The sequence below is a fragment of the Streptopelia decaocto genome, assembly GCF_964273445.1.
Source record: "Streptopelia decaocto genome assembly, chromosome: 17".
Lineage (NCBI taxonomy): Eukaryota > Metazoa > Chordata > Aves > Columbiformes > Columbidae > Streptopelia > Streptopelia decaocto.
The window spans coordinates 9628775-9651363 of record NC_138672.1 but is presented as its reverse complement, the minus strand read 5'-3'; the positions used below and the strand labels follow the sequence as shown (position 1 = coordinate 9651363).

The 22589-nt window shown below is 60.3% G+C and overlaps 1 protein-coding gene across 3 annotated transcripts in view; it reads right to left on the bottom strand.

Annotated features, from left to right (window-relative positions):
* NOTCH1 (notch receptor 1) overlaps positions 1-22589 on the bottom strand; it is a 42527-nt gene that overhangs the window by 7985 nt on the left and 11953 nt on the right. The window contains exons 3-26 of one of the 3 annotated variants that reach the window (XM_082067541.1): positions 15874-16136; positions 15156-15494; positions 12290-12412; positions 11899-12132; positions 11620-11775; positions 11344-11529; positions 10489-10602; positions 9804-9917; positions 8554-8787; positions 8133-8243; positions 7223-7415; positions 6844-6989; positions 6464-6577; positions 5387-5506; positions 5073-5225; positions 4443-4671; positions 4099-4300; positions 3803-3956; positions 3379-3563; positions 3052-3184; positions 2507-2764; positions 2287-2399; positions 1170-1741; positions 16-444 (exon numbers count right to left, since the gene is read on the bottom strand). In XM_082067541.1, coding sequence (XP_081923667.1) covers positions 16-444; positions 1170-1741; positions 2287-2399; positions 2507-2764; positions 3052-3184; positions 3379-3563; positions 3803-3956; positions 4099-4300; positions 4443-4671; positions 5073-5225; positions 5387-5506; positions 6464-6577; positions 6844-6989; positions 7223-7415; positions 8133-8243; positions 8554-8787; positions 9804-9917; positions 10489-10602; positions 11344-11529; positions 11620-11775; positions 11899-12132; positions 12290-12412; positions 15156-15494; positions 15874-16136 — 4875 coding nt within the window. The remainder of the gene's footprint in view (positions 1-15; positions 445-1169; positions 1742-2286; positions 2400-2506; positions 2765-3051; positions 3185-3378; positions 3564-3802; positions 3957-4098; positions 4301-4442; positions 4672-5072; positions 5226-5386; positions 5507-6463; positions 6578-6843; positions 6990-7222; positions 7416-8132; positions 8244-8553; positions 8788-9803; positions 9918-10488; positions 10603-11343; positions 11530-11619; positions 11776-11898; positions 12133-12289; positions 12413-15155; positions 15495-15873; positions 16137-22589) is intronic. The other 2 variants (XM_082067543.1, XM_082067542.1) reach the window with 2 other exon arrangements.

Below are 22589 nucleotides of genomic sequence, written 5' to 3'. Positions count from 1 at the left end.
AGTGGTCTCCCTTACCCTCTGATGTCCATCTGATCCAGCTCTCTCTTCTGCCTCCTGCCAGCCCTGGAGTAGAGGCTGCTCTTCACTTTGTTGATGACAGCACTAGACATATCTGACCAGTCCTCTGTCGACCTCTTGATGTAATGCTTTTTCAGCTCCTCCTCATTGCCATAGTACGGAAAGATCATATACTCTCCCTTGGCATTCTTCTTGAAGACCACATTGGTGTGCAGCACGCGGCTCAGCTCCCGCAGGAAGTTGAAGGAGTTGTTCTTGAGGTTCTCGGGGGTGATGAGGACCACCACCACCAGCGTGCCATCCGCCAGCTTCTCCGGCATGTTGTTCGCACAGTCCAGACCATCCCATTCGCACTCAAAATTATTGCAGCCCTGGTCACAGTGACCGTCGGAGAAGTGATCTTTGCAGTACTGGTCATACAGAGGGCTGGGCGGAAGAAAAAGAAAGGCAGAAGAATGAATTAGACCAAGTACTGCGCATATTACCTGTATCTGCTGAGAAAATAAGTGGTGGCTCACAATGACCTCTCTCATATAAATATTCTTCATCCTCATAGACATTAAGCCAGTTTACACAGAAGGCAACTGTTTCATGCAGTGCTGTGAAGTATTCACCTCTGCAGGTGAAAGACAGCAGCTGTTCAATTATAGGTTGCAATGTAGATGTCAGAAAAAGGGAAAAATTAGTGTGACTCGGAGAAGACATGGGGACACAAAATAGTTACTCAGACCAGAGTTTGTCCAGGCATCTGGGATTAAGCTCCTGCTGTTGCCAAAGACAATGTTTGGCAAATGCCTGGATGTTCACATCATCATGTTTTCTGGCTGCTCTTCCATCTGGGGTCTCCCTACACTGAAACTCGCTGTGTTACAACTGACAGTTAGAGAATTCACTTCCATGGCGTGATACAGGCAAGGACAGGGAAGCCATCTGGAATAAGCCAAAGCTTCCAAGTGTATATAAACTCAATAAAACCACAGGGAACTGTGGTTGCTTGAGTTGCAGCCCCAAAGGCAGCAGAACAGAATGCAGAGAGTGAACAACAGGTCTGCACTAAGGAGTTTTAACAGAGGCAACCAGAAAATACCTCCAGACGATCAGTATGGAAGCCGTGGCTTTAAAACGAGAAGGTCAATAAGAAAGTCACTTACTTGCACTGCCCTTCGTATTTCTGGCAGTCAAACCCATCGTACAGGCAGCCGGCGTTGTTGCACTGCGAGTCGCACTTGCCGTCGTTGAAGTATTTCCAGCACTGCAGGGACTGGGAGCAGTTCTTCCAGGGGTCGTTGAAGTTGAGGGAGCAGTCGCCCCCGTCCCAGCCGCACGCGTGGTTGTTGCATTTCCCGTCGCAGATCTTGTTGCCGGCATACCCCGCGCAGACGGCAATCTCGCACTTCTCCTCGATTTTGGGTGGGATGATGTCCTGCCCGATCCCACCTTGGAAATCAAAGTCGAGGATGTGGCAGTTGAGGCCGTTGAAGTTGGCGGGGCAGTTGCAGCGGTAGTAGGGGGAGGCGTCGCCGAAGAACTCGCAGGTGCCCCTGTTGTAGCACGGGTTGGGGGTGCAGGGGCTGCTGGCCGGGTACTGGCACTCGGGACCCGTGAAGGCCGGAGCACACATGCACTTGGAGCTCTTGTGGATGGAGATGCAGGTGCCGCCGTTCAGACAGTGCAGGTTCCCGCAGGTGCGGGAGTCGTTCTCGCAGGTGGCACCCACAAAGCCCTGGGGAGGTGACAGCAAGGAGGGAGTCAGAGTCACGGACACTGTCCTGTGAACAGCCTAACACACGTGTGCATTCTGGGAAACTCAGCACGAACCCGGTGAACCAGGGCACGGCTCTGGTGTGTCCTCTGAAACTAGCGATGGGCAAGAATAATCTGGAACGTAAACACTGTTAGAGCATCTGCCTCAAAATGAAGGGAGCTCTTCTTCATAGCTGCCTGTTCCACCTTGACGTGGTGCGAATAATGGTCAGCCAGGCAAGAGCCTGTCCTGCAGAGCTGTGTGTGGTGCCTCCAGGGCTGTGTGTGGTACCTGCAGGGCTGAGCTGCCTCCTCGTCCCTCACCCAAACCCAGTCTCCTTGCAAATGAGGGGGGACATACAGATACACCTTCTTCCAGCAAGCACCCACAGCAAAACATCTGCTCCTCCACACCTGCTCCTGGCTGTCCCAGCTGGGGAACCCTCAGGGGCTAAACTGTCCCCTGGCTTGTCCCTTTCCCACGCAACACCCCATGCTCAGAACTGGAGAGGATCAGGTACCTACCGGGGGGCACTTGCAGATGAAGCCACGGCCAGTGTTGCTGGCAACTGCGCACGTCCCACCGTTCCGGCAGGGTTTGCCTTTACAGCCGTCCACCACGGTGTCACAGCGCCGGCCTGCGAGGGAGAGGAGCGCGTGAGGGGCAGAGGAAGGCGTGCAAGGTGCTGGGAGTGGCTGGGGGCTGCGGGACGGGCGCGGGAGCTGTGGGGGACGCGGGGCTCACCCGCGTAGCCAGGTCGGCACTCGCATTTGTAGTCGTTGACCCGCTGCACGCAGTTCTGGGTGCCGCGGGCGTCGCAGGGGTTGGACAGGCACTCGTTGACGTCTCCCTCGCAGCGCTCCCCTACAAAGCCAGGGGGGCAGATGCAGCTGTAGCCGCCCACCCGATCCGTGCACTTGCCATTGTTAAAGCACTTGGGCCCCAGGGTGACGGGATCAAAGAAAGGGCTGCAGTCATCCACATTGATCTCACAGTGCACCCCTAGAGAAATGGGGGAACAACCCACACAGCTCATCAAACAGTATCGGGGTGCCCGCTGGTCCCTTTGCGTGACCCGTCCCTGTGGAGGGGCTGAGCCTGAGCGCCACACGGGCAGGGGACACGCAGCACCGCGCGGCCAAGGCTGCGTGGCCTTGACGGTTAAGCTCGCCCACAAACACAAAACTCTACCGTTGCGTTTGCTTCTGCTAGCCCGAGCAGCTAATGAGCAGCTCCCGAGGATATCCGCGCTCAGCCCACTAATGTGCCAGCCTGGGGAATTAATTTACCTTGAGTTCCTCTGGGGCAGGAGCATTTGTAGGTATTGATGAGATCAATGCAGGTTCCTCCATTCTGGCACGGGTGGGACAAGCACTCATTGATCTCCTCTGAGCAGTTAACTCCATGATATCCAGCCACACACTGCAAAGGAGAGAAGAGAATGGTCAGAGGGGTTGGCGCAGCTCCCACCCGGCTGCAGGAGCGGTCAGCAGCCCGGCGTCCACCTCGGGACAGGGGCATCGAGCCAGCCTGAAACTGGGGCAGCTCCTTGGGCAGCAGAAGGGCAGTAACTGCTGTCTTCTCCCTGTGCATCTCTGTTTCCCTGCAGCACCCACCTCGCAGGAGTAGCCTCCCAGGTAGTCCGTGCAGGTGGCTCCGTTCTGGCAGGGGTTGGGGGAACACTCGTCCACCTGCTCCTCGCAGTAGCTGCCGGTGTAGCCCGCCTGGCAGCGGCAGAAGTGAGTGTTGCCAGTGTCCACACAGAGCCCCGAATTTCTGCAGAGATGTGCTACGTCGATACCTGCCAGGAAGAGCAGAGTGAGATGCTGTGACCTTGGTGACACCCACGTCCTGGCCACTGCATGTCCCACCGGGGATCACAGCCAGGACTGCAGCCTCGGGGGGTGCACGTTACAGCAATCCTTGAGATCACTCTGCTTGTGCCAAAGATCCCCATGAGAACTGAGCGAGTCCCTGCGCAGGGGGCACCTGGGGATCCCACCCTGGCCCTGTGAGGCTGTATCCGTGGCAGGGACTCACCTTGCTGCGTGGCAGCCACCTCGCAGGAGACACTGGGGACATCGCAGTAGAGCCCTGTCCACCCGCTGTTGCACTCGCAGCGGTACAGGTTGTTGGTCTGCCAGCACTTGCCTCCGTTTTTGCAGGGAGAGGAGTCGCACCAACGCACCAGGTTCTGGAGGAGCAGAGCAAGGGACAGGGGTCAGGACCCAGCAGTGCTTCTGCAGCCATGGAGACTGCAGTGACCCCCCACATCCCCATGGCCAGTACGCAGGGACGGACATGGGACAGCAGCCCACAGCCCAAGGCTCCTCTACCTGGCAGTTGAGCCCTGTGTATCCCTGGGGACAAGTGCACTTGTACGTCCCGTAGCTGTCCTGACACGTGCCCCCGTTCAGGCACGGCTTGGAGTCGCACTCGTTAATGTCGTGCTCGCAGTAACTGCCCGTGAAGCCGGGCGGACAGAGGCAGGTGAAGGTGTTGATGCCATCCACGCAGGTCCCACCGTTGAAGCAGGAGCTGGGAACACAGACATCATGTCCCAGTGAGTCACGGCTGATCGTGTCCCACACCAAAGCCCCCCAAACCAGCCCAGGGCAGCACAGGGACCTCAGCCCCTGGTTCCAGCCCCGACAGACACTGTGCCCACATCGGGCTGTACCTCTCTGTGCAGTCAGGTGTGTTGTTCTCGCAGTGGATGCCGCTGAAGCCAGAGGGGCAGGTGCAGGTGTAGCTGTTGACGCAGTCGGTGCAGTTGGCACCGTTCTTGCAGGGGTTGCTGGCGCACTCGTTGATGTCCTCCTCGCACTTCGGCCCGCGGAAACCAGCCAGGCACTCGCAGAAGAACGTGCCGACGCCGTCAGAGCAGGAGCCACCGTTGTGGCATGGATCTGGAGAGGAGGGACGTGAATGCGAGGATGTGACAGTCCAGCCTTGCTGTCCCATCCCCACACGTCCCGTGGCCACATAGAGGGATGGGACAGAGCCCACAGACCAGGCAGAGGCCAGCCCAGCCCCTCCGGGGGACTGAGATGGCACATGGGACACACTTGCTCACTGCCTGCACGTCACTCTTCCCCCCAGTGTCCTTCCTGCCACCTCCCATCTGGCCTTGGACTGACGCAACTCCACCAGCAGGTGCTCGAGATGCCCAAAAGCCTGAGCAGGGTTCGCAGCACAGCCTGGAGCAGCGGCAGGGGCTCGCCTGTGCACGGGGAGCAGGATCCCAGCCCCAGGAGGGGCAGAGAAGCCGATGGCTCAGGACCAGGCTGAGTGTGGTCCCTGCTCTTACTGGGCTTGCAGTCGTCGATGTCGGTGTCGCAGTTGCGGCCGGTGAAGCCGGTCCTGCAGGCGCAGCGGTAGCTCCCGTTGGTGTTCTGGCAGGTGGCCCCATTGCGGCAGGGGCTTTTCACACACTCGTTGATGTCGATCTCGCACGTCTGACCTGCAGGATGGAGGGGGACAGGGACTGTGTGGGCTGGAGGCACCGGCAAAAGCCCCGAGGATCACAGTGACATCTTGGGTACTGTTTGCAGCAAACCACAGGCGATGGCTGTGTCTTGCCCACCCGGCTGTGGGCCCCGAGGCCGAGCGCTGTGCCCCTACCTTGCCAGCCGGAGGGGCAACCGCAGGAGAAGCTCTCGTAGTCTTCCGACTCCCGGCACTCGCCGCCATTCTTGCAGGGACCGCCAGCGCAGGGGGCCAGCACGTCCTCGCAGGTGGCTCCTGCACAGGCACAAGCACCCGCTGACACCCAACCAAACGGACGGCTGGGACAAGACCCTGTTGCCCCATCCCCTGCCCTGGGGTGCTGCCAGTCCTGCGCTTCCCCACTGCCCAGGGCAGCCCAGCCAGGACCCACTCCTCCAGCCCCAGTCCCCCATGACCTTGGTCCCCCCCAAATCATTTAAGTCCTGGCAATCTGGGCTGCACTAAAGTGCTGCACACTTCCCTTGGCAGGGAAGCGCTGCTCGGGGTGTCTTTCCCCTCTTGCACCCCCCGCCATGTCCCTCTCAGCTGCTTTTCCTGTTTACGTCCAGCCAAGGGACACGTTCCCTCCGAACCCTTATCTTCCCTGTCAGCCAGTATCTCCCAAACTGGCCTTTGCTATTTTCCAGAGCCTTCCCCTCCCCGCCTGCCCCGTCCCCATCCCCCCCAGGGGTTTCTATGGCCACTGCCGAGGGCAGGAAACGGCTCACGCTTCCTGCAATTGTGCACCGGCTGCCGCTCTGTGCGAGAGGAAGCGGGAGGCCGGCAAACAGGAATCGGCTCAGCAGAATTCCCCGGCCCCTCGGCCTCTCCTCGCTTTTTCCAGCACGAGCATCGTGGCAGGAGAACGGGGCTGCCGGCAGCGCCGACCCCCTGGGCCAGTGGGGTGTGAGTGGGGCGGTCGCTGTGGCTGAGCCACCGCCTCGGTGCCTCCAGGAGGAGGAGGAGGAGGAGGAGGAAGACGAGGGAGGAAGCCTTGGCTGGCCACTTCCTAAAGCTCCTCCAAATTTCCTCCATCTGCAGCGTGGCACATGGAAGTGGAGCCGCGGCCATGGGCAGCCCCATGGCGGGGCAGAGCAACAGAAGCTTGGTAGCTTGGTGCTGGCTTGTTGCACATGCAAAGGGACCAATTTGCTGTCACAGCTGAAGCGGGAGCCCCAGTGAGGGCATAGGGGGTTCAGGGAGCCCCCTCACCTGTGTAGGGCAGGAGGCAGTTGCAGGTGTAGCCGGCAACGTCGTCGATGCACGTGCCCTGGTTCAGGCAGGGGTTGGAAGCACATTCGTTGATATTGGTCTGGCAGTTGGGTCCTGTGTTGAGAAAAACAGATAAAAGCGACTGTGATGGAGGTGTGCTGGTGCGAGGGGGCTGTGGGGACATGGGGACAGTGGCAATAGCCCACCCATCACCCTGGGAGAGCCTCCTGCTCTCAGCTCCAGCCCTGCTGAGGGTCCCCATGCTGGTGGCACTGCCACGTCTCCCACCCAGAGCTGGGGTCTCCACCAGCTCACAGAGGAGTCTCCTGCCTGTCCAGTGTCACGGGGACCCCCACCCAGAGCTCCTCGGAGTCCCTTACCGCTGAAGCCCTCCCTGCAGGTGCAGATGTAGCCGCTGGTCATGTCCTTGCAGGTGCCACCGTTCATGCAGGGGTTGGATTCACACTCGTTATTGTTAATGTCACAGTTTGTCCCACTCCAGCCTGGGTCACAGTCACACCTGTAGCTTTGGGGGAAAATTGGGGCATAAAGCACAGTTCTGGTCCAACGTGGCCCTCCTGGCTCCACCAGCCAAAGTCCAGGCTCCTCACCGTGTCCCTGAGGGGAGACATCCCTTGGGACCAGCACAGAGCATGGACAAGCACCAGGGGCAGCTGCTCACCCTGTCTCTAAACTTAACTTTGCTGGTGGCCCTTCGGTCCCAACAGCCCCCCAGGGTCCCCGCACCCTCCAGCCTACCCGTTCAGCCCGTCATGGCATTTCCCGTGGATGCAGGGGTTGCTGTTACACTCGTTCACTTCAGACAGGCACTTGGGGTCGTGGAAGCCCTCGGGGCAGATGCAGGTGAAGCCATTGATGCCATCCTTGCAGGTGCCCCCGTTGTGGCAGGGGTTGCTGGAGCACTCGTCGATGTTGATGTTGCACATGCGCCCTGGGAAAAGCGGGGGGATGTGAGGAAATGTCACCCCATGGGATGCACGGTGGGTGTGTGCCACCTCCCGGGGGCACCCACGAGGCAGGTCCCTGTCCAGCCACCCAAGGAACAGCTGCTGGAATCTCAAATCTCCAGGCACACGTGTGGAGCAGGGCTGCCCCCTGGGTAGGGTGACTTCACACCCTTCTATCGCCTGCCTGGCTTAATTAAACACGACTGGGAAGAGGCCATGCCCTGTCCTTGTTTGGTCCAGGAGGGAATAACGAAGGGAGCCGGTTTCAGCCTGTAACCCTACCTGCCGCGGCTGACAAAGCCGGGCTTTATTGCGGTTCCCGGCGGGCAGGCGGACAAGGGGCCGCGCGAGTGGGGAGAGGTGGGGGCTGCTCCCATCAAAGCTCTCCGCCATTTCCAGCAGCGATCAAACAAACCAGTCGGACGAGGCGGCAACCCGATACCCATGGGAGTGGGCGCAGCGGGAGTCAAATTCGTGGCACCAGACACCCCTTTGATTTCGGATTGAGCCGGGGTCACCCTCCTGAACAAAGGGTGCAAAACCTCCCGAAAGTGGGATGGAAGCATCTCCCCTCTTGGCTGTCCCCTTGCCCTGGCTGTGTGGGACACCCCCAGCCACAGGCATCCCAGGGCTCCCCATGGCAAGCTGGATCTGGACCAGGTCCCCAGGGCACCGCGGTGGCCACCATGCCCTGCTCTCACCTGTGTACCCTGGCTCGCAGGTGCACTCGTAGCCGTTGATCTTGTCAATGCACTTGCCGTAGTCGCAGGGGTTGCTGGCGCAGTCGTCCAGGTTGATCTCGCAATTGGGCCCTGGGAAGGAGAGCGGTGCCGTTAGGGGGTCCCCAGACCCCCTGAGGAGGCAAAACGAAGCTCATCAGCACCGACCGCTGCTCCACAACAAAGTGCCTCCACCGCAAGCGGCTCCCCGGCTCCCGGCTGGGGTGCGGTTCCCCAAACCGGGAGAACTGGCCCTCGCTGAGGACGCCCCGGGCCAGCCCCGGCACCAGGGCGGCTGCTGGCGGTGGCCCAGGGCCAACCCGCCTGAGGACGGGGATGGGACTGGGGTGCTGTGCAGCACAGCCAACCCGCATAGAGCCCCCGGGGGGTCCCTCCTGCGCACCCGTGGTCCCTTTGAGGCAGAGGCAGTTGTAGGCGTTGTTCCTGTCCTGGCAGGTCCCCCCATTTTTGCAGGGCTGGCTCTGGCACTCGTTGATGTTGATGTCGCAGCGGTGGCCTGTGTAGCCGGGCTGGCAGAGGCAGGTGAAGGAGGCGATGTTGTCCTTGCAGGTCCCGTAGTGGCACGGGTCAGGGTAACACTCATCGATGTCGATCTCACAGTGAGCACCCGTGAAACCTGCCACCAGCAGGAGGGACACAGGGTCAGGATGGGACACATGGGGTGAGAATGGGGGATGAGGGGTGAGGATGGGGGACACTCCTTCCCACCTTGGCTAGGTGTGGGGCAGTGCATGGGGGTGATGTGACCTGCCCACCCGCCCCGCCATGAGCCCCGGGACCCCCGGGAGCGAGACGCACACAGGGGAGCACCCCAGTGTGCCAGCGGCCGGGCTGGTCAGCCCCCAGCTTGCGGGCTTTGTCCCGGGGCGCACAATGACCCGCATTAAGCCGCCTCAGCTCAGGAGTGGGGCCCCGCGCTCGCCCGCGGTTCGTCCTGGAGTGTGCGGGGGGGCTGGCCACAGGCACCCCCGAATAATAACCCCCCCAGCAGATCCTATTCTCCTGGCCGGCTCCCTCCCCACTGGGCTGGGGGTGGAGAGCTGAGGACAAAGTACAGCTTTGACTAGACCCCGCCAAGCCCACATAGCAGCTTTTCATCGGGGCTTGGCATTAGCAAGACACTAATTAGAGGCCATTCAGCTGGAAGATTTCTGGCGGGAGCTGCTCCACAAAAGAGCCACTGTTTGCCACCGGGGCTCAAGTCATCATTTTGTGCAACCGCTCCTTGGGTTTCGGTCGACGAGCCCCCACAGCCCTGCACCTTGCGTCCCCATAGAGGCAGCTTTATTCCTTCCTTCCTGCCATCCCCCTCGCTGCCGCCCATCGCCCAGGCGGGATGGCTGCTGCGGGGCCACACCTAATGAGCACCGGGCTCGTTAAGCCCAGCTCAAGGGACAGCAGGGCTCAGTTTGCTCTGCCACCGCTTGGGAAAGGGAGAGTCCTGTCCCTCAGAGGCACATCAGCAGGGACAGACCCTGCTGCTGCGGGGTTTGGGGACCACCGCCCATTGCAGGTACTTGGGGAGGTGGGCGCTTGTTAATAATTTGGCAATTTATGGCACATCATGGGGTAGAAGGTCGTTTGTTCTTGCCTGTCAGGGTGGAACCCCCTGAGCCCCCTGGGACCCCTCACCTTCGGTGCACTCGCAGCTGTAGGTGTTGGGCCCGTCCACGCACTTGGCACCGTTCTTGCAGGGGGTGCTGGCGCACTCGTCGATGTCGAACTGGCACAGGTGCCCGTTGAAGCCTGGGATGGATGGAGAAGTCACGTCCCCGAACCCGCCAGGCTCCCCCCTCCGCCAGGCAGATCCCGCCGGGCCCCCCCCGCCTCCCGGCCGGGGCGCCGGGTTTCCATGGGGATGGCTGCTGGGGGCCCTGAATGCGGGGCTGCGACCCGCCATTGAGAGCATCTTATTTACATCTCTAGAGGAGCAAAGTCTCTGAACTTCAAAACCTCCTTTCACAGATTAACCGTCTCCCCATTCTCCGCTCCACCCCGTGACTTTGACACCGCATTCAAAGCTGCTGGCGCGCCCCCCCCCCAGCCCTCCTTCCCAGAGAGGGGCCTTTTCAAGTGCAAAGCCACGGGGTTTAATCCTCCTTCCCCTCTCCCATGGGCCGGGCCTAGAGCAGCATCGCTGAGCGGGGCTCGGCCCCTCACCACGATGGGGGAATCCCCCACCAAAAGCACTGAGAGGTGCTCAGCCCCCTCTCCCCATTTCAGGGGGTTCTGGAATTTAAGGAGCCCATTTTGGGCTCTGAGCCGGGATGCATCATGGCTTTGTCACCGCGATGGCAGTGGGACGGATGCCACGTACCAGTGGGGCACTCGCAGTGGAACTCGTTGATCTTGTCGAGGCAGTTGCCGTTGTGCAGGCAGGGGCTGCTGGCGCACTCGTCCGTGTTGATCTCGCAGTAAACCCCCTCGTAACCTGCCGGGGGACCCACCGTACCATCAGTGCCGTGGCACAGGGCCGGCACAACACGTGGGATGAGCAGGTGACACCAGGACGCATTTGGAACGCCAGCCTTACAAAGGTGGCTCAGGAGCTGTGCTACAGGTGGTGGGACCAGATGCACAAGCTGCTCCATGGTTGTCCACCTCCCTGCCCTTGGCTTGATCAAAGCTGGCAAGAGGAGTCCAGAGCAGGGCTGATCATAGAATCATTTTGCTTGGAAGACACCCTTAAAATCATCAAGTGCAACCATAACTTAAATCTAGCACTAAACCATGTCACTAAGAACCTCATCTGTAGGTCTTTTACACCCCTCCAGGGATGGTGATTCCACCACTGCCCTGGGCAGCCTGTTCCAATGCCTGACAACCCTTCTTGGGAAGAAATTGTTCCTAATATCCAATATGAACATTCCCTGGTGCATCTTGAGGCCATTTCCTCTTGTCCGGTCATTTGTCACTTGGGAGAAGAGACCAACACCCTCCATGCTACAACCTCCTTTCGGATAGTTGTAGAGAGCGAATGGTGCCCAACTCTCACCCCCATCTCCACATCATTGCGGGAGACCATGCAATCTTTACCAAGCTCTTTCTTTTTGGTGCTGTCCCCGTGGCTCCTCACCCAAACCAACACCGAGCTGAGGCTCAGGGGCACCCGGAGCCCTCCTGCCACCCACACCCATCACCGCGGCAGGGGTCCGCGGGGCCGCCCACCCACCGGGCATGCAGATGCACTGGAACTCCCCAATCTGGTCCAGGCAGGTGGCATCATTCTGGCAGGGGTTGGAGAGACACTCGTTGACATCAATTTCACAGCGAGGGCCCGAGTAGCCCTGCAGGCACTGGCACTGGAAGGAGCCCTGGGTGTTGATGCATTTCCCTGCGTGCTCACAAGGGTTGGCTCCTGCAACACAAAACCGCAGCTCACAGGACACGCTCCCGGCTGCACCGGCGCTTTCCCAGCTGCTCGTGCGAGCTCAGCCCCGCTGCTCACCCAGCGAACACTCGTCCACGTCCTGGTTGCAGGCTGGCCCCATGTACCCCGAGGGACACGTGCAGATGGCTTTGCCGTTGACAGGGTTGGTGTCGCAGTTGGAGCCCTCGTTGCAGGGGTTGCTGATGCAGGCGTCATCGAGGTGGCACAGCAAACCTGGGCCGCAAAATTCAGGCACACGTCAAGGGTGATGGGGACACAAGTCATAGCAAGACTCAGCTGGGACCAGTGGACATGTGGGGAGCTGCCACCCCGCTCCAGGATGGGACGGGACCTCACCTGTGCGCCCGTGGGGGCACTCGCAGTAGAAGGAGGCCACCCGGTCATGGCAGGTGGCCCCATGGAAGCAGGCGGCCATGGCACAGTCATCGATGTTCTCGCTGCAGTCCTCGCCCGTCCAGCCATTGACACAGACACAGTTGTAGCCGCCGTGGTTGTTGTGGCAGGTGCCTCCGTTCTGGCAGGCGTTGGGCATCAGCTGGCACTCGTCCACGTCCTCGGTGCAGTACTGACCTGCCAGGGGACAGGGCACCATGTCAGCTCCTGTGGGTTCTGCAGCGTTGCTGAGAAGCAGGACAGCTGTCCCCATCCCGGTCCCCTGTTCTCCTCAGGGCAGGACCCACCCTCCCAGCCCAGCGCTGTGCCACCCTGGCCGCGGCAGCGGTGTTACCTGTCCACTCGGGTGGGCACTGGCAGTTGTAGGTGTTGACACCATCCACGCAGGTGCCTCCATTCTTACAGTTGTTGCCCGGACAGTCATTGATGTTCTCCTCACAGTTCTGGCCCGTGAACCCTGCACAGAGGAGACATCTGCCGTGATACCGACCCACCAGCTTGCCGTGCCACTGCCCCAGCCCCCCGCCACCCCACCGCCCATGGCAGGATGATCGTTATCGGGTGTCAGGTGTGCGCCAGGCGTTCCCAGCCCAGCTTTGAGACTGGTTTCATCCCCAGCCCTGTCTCGCCTCTGCTGGGGCTCGGTTCTGCCGTGCAGGTTTCCCTGCCAGGGCACCATCACTGGAGCAAACAGCAGCGGCTTCCTCCGCACATGGCAGGTGGGGCATCCCCGGTGTGGGGCTCGTCTGCCAAAGCCCCCGGCTCCGGAGACATTTGCCCCAAGCAGCAGAAGATCCGGCTCTGTGGCAAGCCGGGATAAACCAGGGCTGCTCCCACAAAGGCTTGCAGCACCTGGTGCTGAATCACCAGCTTTTAACTTCTCATGTAAAGAGCCTCAGCAGCAGTGCTTTCCCTGGGGGGGAAATCCAACCCCTGGCAGGACGACCCACCGCCCCACGCAGCGCTGGTCCCAGCCCGCTGCTCGCCTGGCGAGTCCGGCTGCTCAGGTTTGTGTTATCACTTGCATCGTGCGGCACGCGTGGAAACCACACCACCCCCGGCCTCTCCAGCAGAAATGAAACAGCCAGACCCTTCCCAGGGCACCTGCCAACCCTCCTCATCCCCCTCCACCTGCCACCTGGGTTAAGAGCTGCATTTACTCTAAGACCCCAAAGCCCTTGACCCAGCCGCCATCAGGCGTCACCTCCCCAGCCTGCCCAGGCACTGGGGATCAGGACGGTGATGCCAGCCCACACCAGCTCCCCGCTGTGCCGGCATGTCCCGGCAGCTCCCCAAACTCCCCCAGGCGTTCTGCAGGTCCAGACCGGGCTGCTCCCCGCACAGGCAGCTCACTGCTCCGCCATGGGAAGGGACTGCACTGCCCAGGCTCATCCTCCACCAGACCCTGGCCCGGATTGGGGTTTTCCCCTCACTCTCTCCAAAAGACCATATTTTCCTTTCCCCTGCAGCCTCAGCTCCGTCACACGAGGAGCAACAACAGCTATTAATGATTGATGGTAGGAATCCAAAGCAGATAACATTGCTTGCACCTCATTTTTAAGCAGCTGGGCTGAGACTGAACAGCAATAACTGGCAATGTCCTAGATACCAGGATTAACTAATTTTGAACCATCTGAATGAGTAATTAGTACTGCAATTACTTTAAACTCAAGGTTACATTCTACAGCGATGGCATGATAAAACAGATGAGATTAGTTTAACTTGAAGAAACTCGGTCTGACCAGGCCTCTCCGTGAATGAAAAGGGGACATTGTTTCAGGTCCGCTGCGCCGCATACCAGCGTATCAATCACCCTCTTATCATGAAAAACGGCCCCTGGTCCCCCCTGCCTGCGCCTGAAGCTGAGGCAGCTCCTGCAGCGAGCCGTGCCGGATGGCAGGGGTGCCAGGGGACCCCCCCGTCCCCCGGCAGCAGGGCTGTGCTGCCCCGCAGGTGGCAAACCAGCCCGAGCAGCATGCAGATCTGTGGGGAGCAGCCCACGAAGCCGCAGATGGGCGTGAAAGCGTCGGTGCCGTTGTGGTAGGGATGCTCCCCCGGGGCTATACCTCACCTCGACGTGCCCGACGCTTGGGCTGCGCCAGGGAAAGTGCCTCGTCAGCAGAACAGCAGGGCAGGACCAGCTCCTCCTGCCTGTCCCTGCGGCAATGCCGCTCCGCCGGGCCAGGGCTCGGAGCTGCTGCCGCCGAGCATCGCCTCTGGCTGCACCGGCTCATCCTGGGGGGAAAGGCTTCCTTCCCTGGCTGCCCGGTCAGCCCCAGTGCTGCCCCTAAGGACGGGTGTGGGGGGAAGCAGGAGATGCTGCAGGATCCTGCATATTTGGCATGCTTAATGGATATTTTAAGTTATTGCAGCCAAAAGCTTTGGGAAGGGGACTGATGCTGTGAGCCTGTGTCCGAGATTAAGATAAGACTCCCCTGCAGGAATCACGCATCTTTCCCCAGCACCAGCAGGGGCCCGGAGCTGCACTGCGTGGGAGCCGGGCCCGGGTTGCACCGGCAGGAAACTCAGCTATTTCATTTCTCCAGGCGGCCACGCTCAGCCCCTTCCGCTCCCTGCCCCGACTGCGCTGCCGACCACTGCCCCAAGGCAGAAGTGAAAGGGCTTGACGGGGTCAGGGGGCCCTTTCACAGCTGCTTTTTCCCCCCGCTGGGTGCTGAGCTCCTGTACAGGGTGCTGGGCTCCTGGGACAGGTCCCCTCCTGCAAGAGCCCTTTGTTTTGGAGGCTGTAATTCATCCAGGCTGCTCCAGCACTTGCTGGAGGGAGCAGCAGTGAGCACGGAGAGGGTCTCCCTTCCCCAACTCCCTTCGCACTCGGAAACTTTCCAAAATAGCTATTCCGGGCTAATTATTCCATTCTGGAAGTGGATTAAGCTGAAGCGGAAAAAGGCACTCGTACTCTGGAATATGAGCATCCGCACTGGGGCCTCTGCTGAAACAGTTGTTTTGGAAGAGTTATTTTGGTGAATCACCAAGTATAAAAAGCCCCCAGATAATCTCCCTTCTTTGGGCATCGCTGCCCAATGTCTTCTCAAACACACGTGGCACAGCGAGCCAACAGCTCTGTCCCTCACAGAGCCAAAATTCAGGGGAAGATTGGGCACTACTTGTTTAAGCAGGGGGCTAAAAGGGCTGCAAGATGGTCCCTGGTCCCCGTCCCCCACCTCAGCAGCAGCCCCTACCTGGCAGGCACGTGCAGTCGTAGGTGGTGTCTCCGATCTGGCGGCACGTCCCCCCGTTCTGGCAGGGCGACGGGTTGCAGGGCACGTAGAGGTGCTCGCAGTTCTGCCCGGTGTACGCCGGCTTGCAGGAGCACTGGTACGTGCCCACTTCGTTGGTGCAGCTCCCGCCGTTCTTGCAGACGGGTGGCGAGATGTTGCATTCGTTCACGTCCTGCTTGCAGTTGGCCCCGTGGAAGCCGGCGGTGCAGCGGCAGACATAGTGGGCTTCGAAGGGGACGCAGTGGCCCCCGTTGGCGCAGGGGTTGGAGGCGCAGGGGTCGGCCTGCTGGCAGGTTTTGCCTGGGGAGGGCAGGGAGGGAGGATGAGGATGCAAACTGCAGCTCAAGCAGCTGGTGGGAGCGATCTTTGTGCTGGGGTGCAGAGCTGCTTCTGGGACCGTGTTCACAGGGGGTGCAACTAATTCCCCCCCGCCTCTCCCCCTGTAAAACCCTCCCCCGTGCACAAGTCTTGCATCTCGCCCAGCCAGGGACCTCCCAAGCTCCTGCTCAGGTGTGCAGACCCCCGCTCCTTTCTCCCAGCACTGGAGCAAGCCGAAATTAGAGCCAGCATCCTTCTCCATCCACGAGGGTTTTCCAGGAGCAACCCCTAGTGCAGGCTGCCCTTCCACCCCCCCGTCCACATCACCACATCCCCGTGCCCCGCGGTGACAGCCCCTCACCTGACCACCCCGGCGGGCAGCGGCACTTGTACTCGCTGAGCGTCAGCAGGTCGCAGGTGCCCCCGTTGCGGCAGGGGTTGCTGATGCAGACGTTGTCACGGGGCGTCAGGCAGAGCTCGTCGGTGAAGCCCAGGCGGCAGGCGCACACGTAGTCCACGGTGCTGCCGCGCACGACCGGGGTGCAGGTGCCGGCGTTCTTGCAGGGGGAGCTCAGGCAGGGGTTGGGCAGCTGGCACCGCTCACCCACGTAGGCACCGCTACACCTGGCAGGGGGAAGATGTGTCAGTGGGATTGGCCCTGAGGGGTTGGGGACACCCAGCCACCTCAGGGACTGGCTCTGGGGACACCTTATTGCAGCCTTTCTGTACTTAAAAGAGGCTGATAAGAAAGATGGGGACAGGCTTTTTAGAAGGGTCTGTAGTAATAGGACAAGGAGTGATGGTTTTAAACTAAAAGAGGGGAGATTCAGGATGGACATGAGGAAGAAATTGTTGCCCCTGAGGGTGGTGAGAGCCTGGCTCAGGCTGCCCAGGGAGGTGGTGGATGAACCATCCCTGGAGACATCCCAGGACAGGCTGGACGGGGCTCTGAGCACCCTGAGCTGGTGAAGATGTCCCTGCTCGTGGCAGGGGCTGGACTGGATGAGCTTTGATTTCCCATTCAACGCAAACCATTCTATGACTATAAACACCCCCTGAGCCCAGTTCTGCACCGCATCCCAGCACGGCGGGTTTAGCAATTGCCAGGCTCTGCCTCGGCCGCTCCGGGCTGAGAAGAGGAAGATGAAAGAGGTGCTGGGAACAAAGGCGTCCCCCATCGAGGGGCCTGCGCCGACTTGCAAAACCGCAGCCTCCAGGGCTGACGTCCTGCTTCTCATCACAACACGCTTTTTCTGCTCCCCCCCGCTTACCGGTCCCTGCCCCACCAGGGTGATGTTTATCCTTCCTCCATCCTAAGAAATCACTCAAACACAAACTCGGGCTCAGCACTGGCTGGTAGCAGGTGGAACACATTCCTGCTCCTCGCAGCCAGCTGAGATCTTCCCCGATGACAAACCCTGTGCAAGGAGGGAAGAGTGGCCCCGGCTGCCGCGTCCCTCTGCGTGGGGGCTCTGAGAAAACGGCCCCCTGACGCGGCCACCGGCTCAACCATCTGTCACCATTGGCTGACAAGGCTGGAGCAACTGCCTGCTGCAGGACCGGGGTGACGGGGACACGCTGCAAGGACAAGTCCCGGCGACACTGAGCAGGACATGGGGCTGGCAAAGGACCCTGCAGAGCGGGGAGCTGCCCCCCAGGAAAGGGAAGGACAGAGCAAAGCTCTGCACAGAGAGACCGTGGGCACCCAACACTCAATGAAGAACCTGGGGACAAGACTCTCCAGCACCTCCCCAGCACAAACCCTCCCATGCAGCATCTCTTGCATCGCGCCTGCAACACGAGATGCTGCGCGTTTTGTCCCCAAGCAGCTCTGCTCACGTTACACCGCTTCCAAAGGGAGATTTGCCGCCCCGGCTGGGCTGCGCCGAGCAGCTGTTGCGAGCGGGGCATGGGAGGAGCGAGGCGATGCCGGCACGCTGCCGTCCCGCACCGCGATGGCAATGCCACCGCAGCAGAGCGGGACACGCAGCACTCAGCTCGCAACCATCGCCACCCAAACTGGTGGGACCTTGTGTCCCCAAGCCTTGGGCACGGTCCTGCGGGGCTCCTGCGGCAGGCAGCCCCCCTGGGGCAAGCAGGGGATCCCAGGGAATGTTGCAGAGAGCACCAACTGCAACCCCCACCCACCTATGAACCCCAAAACAAGAATGTGGGGCTCCCCGGTAAAGTAGAGCCAGCAAACCCCCGTCCTCTGCCAGCTCAACCTGCAGCCGCCGTGCTTTGCCGCGCCGTGCCGGCGGCAGGACCACGTTTCAGCCCCGCTTCCCCCTCTCCTCTTCCCCCACTTTTTTTTTTTTAACCCAATTCTGATTTCATTGTTGGGGATTGTGTGAGAATTTGTCAGGATTCGGAGACATTTTGAGTTAATGAGACGGCATTATCCAGGCCAAATGAAAAAGAAAATGTGTATAATAATAAATCAGGGCATCTGCTCAGCACACAAAGGGCGGCGGGGAGCAGGTGTGCATCCTAATGAGGCAGAGCAGCTGCCGGCGCCCGCGGCCGATGCCCGGCTCGCCGGCGGCTCCGAGCCCAGGACGCCGCGGCCATGGGGCGATGGGCGCTTCTGGGTGGCTGCGCCGCGGCCCCGCGCGGGGGAATGCGAGGGGCTGGGGGCCGCGGCCGCCTGAGAGGGAGCATTGTGCGGGGCCGGCCGGCCGGCACAGGCACGCCGCCGGCAAACCGCTCAAGTGTGCAGTCATCTGTTAAAATGCACCGCGCTCCCCCCCCTCTCCCCGCACCACACACGCTTTTTTTCTTAAAACAATCCTCCGGGCTCTGCCGGCGGCTGGCTGGACAGGGGGGCGGCGGGAGATTCTCCAATGGGAGAAAAAGGCGGAATGAAAAAAAAAAAAAGAATAAGAAAAACAAATTGATGCTGGACAAAGAGCCCCAGGGCAGCGCGGGAACCACCGAGTGCGCGGGAACCGCCACGGCGCGGGATTTGGCTCCCGGAGCGGGATTCGGTTAGGACGGTGCCGCCGCGGGCAGCTGGGACTGGGAGGTGATGCTGCGCACCCCGGGCCGAGCCGGCGGGGCGATCGCTGGGATTTGGGTTCCTGCACCGCGGGGCTTAAATGAGGCTGGAGCGAGGGGCGCGGAGCCGAGAGCCCTCCCACCCAATTAGTGTTCAGACCGTTTCCAATTTCAGTGCCGCAACTGGTGGTTTCGGCTCATGGATGGGAAGCCAAGCCCGAGCCTGGGCATGGTTATTAGCCAGGAGGTTAATTAGTGATTAGAGGAACTCTCTTGGGGGCAGGGAGCCCCTGCCTGAAGGCACAGGGGGCTGGGGGCTGCCCCCCACCCAGCTGGGCTGCTCCAGCCTTTTGCTTCAGGAAAGCCCTCGAGTTTTGTGGAGTTTGCAGATTATTTTTTTTTAAACGGCTTTCTATTTGTTTAAGAGCTGGTTTATGGACACAATCGGCTCAAGGAGCGAGTGGAGGGTGCGGCAGACGCCACTGAAGGGCTCGGCACGGGTCTGCTCCAGCCAAAGGGGCTGAGCAGGGCGACGGGCACATGCGGGCAGGCAGCATCGGGGTACACTCGTGAGCTGCATTTCTCCTCCCTGCGAGATGGGTATTCCCAGCTACTGAGCAGTACTGGTGAAGCGATGCTTCAGAAAAAAATGCAATAGAACACAGGCACACTACAAATCCGGTATGGTCCCTGCTATAACCCACAGAGGCGTTTGCATCTGTGCAACATAGACGTGCTGTGGATACCCGGCGATTCCCGAATCCCAACCAGAGCAGGGATGGGGACGGCCCTCACAGACTTGTCACACACACCGCGCCAGCTCTCGGCTCGGGGAGCCCCCTCAAACTCCTCCTCGCGCTTTCTAAGGCATCTCAGTTTAATTCCAGGTATCAAAGCAGAAGCTCCGTCTGCCGGTCGGGATACGGCTCTTGTGACAGTGACAATCCTGCTCAGCAAGAGCATGAAACAAGGACACCAAACACCCCTGCTCGCGTGCGGCAGCGCCCGGGATGTGCCCACAGCAGCTCTGCACCTGGTGGCTTCGACACTGCTCCTGCAGCATCCACAGATGCTTCTGCACAGGAACGATGCGATTCCTGCCCACATTTGCAACAGCAAGTCTGAAGCGAAGCAGGGAATGGCTGCAGACTGAAGCCACGGGGTGAATTTCACTGTTTCCCCCCGGCGTAGGTCCCAGGGCTCACTGATGGCCCGAGACTCTGGAGCTGCATTTAAAAACCCAGCAACCACAACAGCTTTAGAGAGTCCCGGCTGCAGACGAAAGCCTGAAGACAAGCCTCTCATGCAAAGCAAGAGATCAAAAACCAGGTGAAGAATAAGGCCAGCCCAAGACGTAGTTATTTTTCAGCTCTCCCAGGTCTGGAAAGGCTGGATTCAGCAGAGCCAGGTTCAGCTCGCAGCCGTGCTGCAACCTCATCATGCATCCACCTAATTCTCCAGGGGCTAAAAACCTCTCCTAAAGTTCAAGCCCAAGGAGCTAAGCTTTATTTTCCGTAAAAAAACATACCAGTGGGTGGTGGCGTCAGGGTTCCCAGGTGAGCAGACACAGAGGATGCGACGTCCCCGTGGGCTCAGCCAGGTGAACATCACCCTGTGGTTTTTCCTTTGGCATTTCCCAAGCGAGGGCTACCCAAACCAAACCCCAGGCAGCTCAAGGAAATTAGCATAAGAGACATTAAAGCTATGCTTTAATTATATATATATGTGTTGGCAGAGGACAGGGTGGGTGCTCCAGGAGCAAAAACAGCTCCAAAGGGCCATTAGAAACCAGCTTTGAGGTGGTGAAAGGCAGCCGAGCTCCCGAGGAGCTCCCATGAAATCCCCAGAGAGGCCAGCGCAGCCACGCTCCCAGCCCCACGCGTGACACAGCAAGGGCTAAAAATATTGGTGTCTCTCCCTCCCCTGAGCACGCAGCTGAGAAACGTTTCTGTTGACTCATTAACCTGCCGAAGAGGCACCAAACCCTCCAGCCATGACCCACCCTGCTGTTCTAGACAGTGATGGAGGGCGACAGACCCTGACCCCGGTGATGGTTGAGCCCTGCTCCAGTGCCCAACGCTCCCACTCCCAGCACAAGGAGCAGGTCAGGACAGACAGTCTCATCACTTTTCACTTCTAGGATGTTTTCTACATGACCTAACCAAGGGACTGGGGCTGTCACCGAAGCCCCAGGCAGGAGAGGGGACAGCGATGCAGCAGCTGGTCCCCATCCCTGCAGATGGGGATGCTGCATGTGCTCCTTGCAGGTGTGAACACACCGATTTACAGCCCTTGAGCGTCTGGAGCTGTGGTACATCCAAGTGGCTCTTTGTTTCGGGGGGTCAGGCAGAGTCTGGGGCTGGATTCCCATGACACCAGGCTGCAACGCATCTTCCCCTTCCACACCAGCCCTGAGCGACCACTCGCACAAACCACTGCGAGGGGGGAGGCACAATTAATAATGCACCGTGCTCCCAACCCATAAATCTCCACCGTGATTCATGGGCGATGTGAAGGGTGACGGAGAAGGCCTCGTCCAAGGTCAGACAGCGAGTCCCGGGGGATGGCCTGGGAATGGGAACAGCGGCCCCTGATTCCCACCCCACTCCCAGCTCCGAGCCCAGGCCAAATCTGGATCAGCTCGGCATGGGCACGTGCATTTGTTGTGTCTGCTGCACATCCTCCACAAGTGACAAACTGCAGCCCAGCGCTGCAGTGATTTCAGCAGGGCTCCAGAAAACCTCGTCAGATCCTATAATCCAAAGCACAAGTGAGATGCAGAAGCGCGGGAGAGCCCACAGGCTCTGCTGCCGCGCCACTGCCCCCCTTTGCTTTACACACGTGCTGCCCGAGCGCTGCAGCTCTCAGCCCCACCAGCAGTGCTGGGAGAGTCGGGGTGCCCGTCCCGGCCCCCGCAGCCCCACACCGGGTGCTCTGTGCACACAGCTCTGCGCTGCTGGCCCTTTGTTCGCTCCCTCCCTGCTCGCAGCGCGCGAGGCTTTTCCTCCAACCCACCAGCAACAGGTTTTGTCCCTCCGCAGCAATGCGGGCACTGAAAGCATCCCGAGGCAGATGTTTCTGCGACCTCTGACCCAAGACTGTTTTCCTTTCTGTGCTAAGCTGCCATCTGCCACGGCCGGCACAGATGACACCCAGGCGCTCCCGCAGCCCAGCCCGCCCCGGCACGGCTCCCGCACGGCGGCACGGGAGCTTTGTTCAAATTCGGGATGCGTCAGCCCTGCACAAGCGCAGCTTGGGGGCTGGGGGCGGGTTCAGAGGTGCGGGGGGATGATGCGGAGGTAAAACCCACCTTGGGCTTAAAACGTGCAAAATAAACCAATGAGCAAAATGAAAACCAGGTGTAAGCTGGAGCACGGCCACTGGACACGCAGGGGCTGTCCCCCATCACCATCCCACAGTGGGGACAGGTCCAGGGGGCAGCCCCCACGCTGCAGGAGGGGACGGGGGGCTGGCGGGGAGCCCCATCGCAGCTGCTGGCCCCACGTCCAGGCCACCTCTTATCTGCACTGCTATCACATAACCTCTTCCTCACCCTCATCTGCTGGAAGCATAAACGGCCGCGGTTGTTTTCCCCAAGGTACGAGCACCGTGGGAAAGCCGAGGAAGGGCAGCTCAGGTCTTTATTCAAGCCCCGTTTTGGGGGCACTTGAGACTAATGTGGCCGGGAGAGTTCCCGCTGCCTCTGGGGCAGCAGCAAACCGAGGCGCTGGGTGCGGGGTGTCCCCTGCCAGGGGAACAGCCCCCACCCCGACACCCATCCCCAGGCTGGCCTGGGGGATGCCGCTCTCTGCCCTGCGGTACCCATGGCCCAGGGCAGCCACCCCAAACGAGCCACCCTCCCTGCACCCCAGAGTCCCTGGCAAAGCCGCCCCAATGAAGAGGTGGCTCAGAAACCACGACTGTGACCTTGCATGGTGCAGAGGGTCCCCAGCGAGGGACCGTCACACCCGCAGAGCCCTCGACAGCAGCAAACACACTGTGTGACCAAGCAGACCCCTGTGCCAGCCCGGTCCGGACTCCATGGAGCAAAATAAGCAGCCAAATGTGAGCAGGACGCTG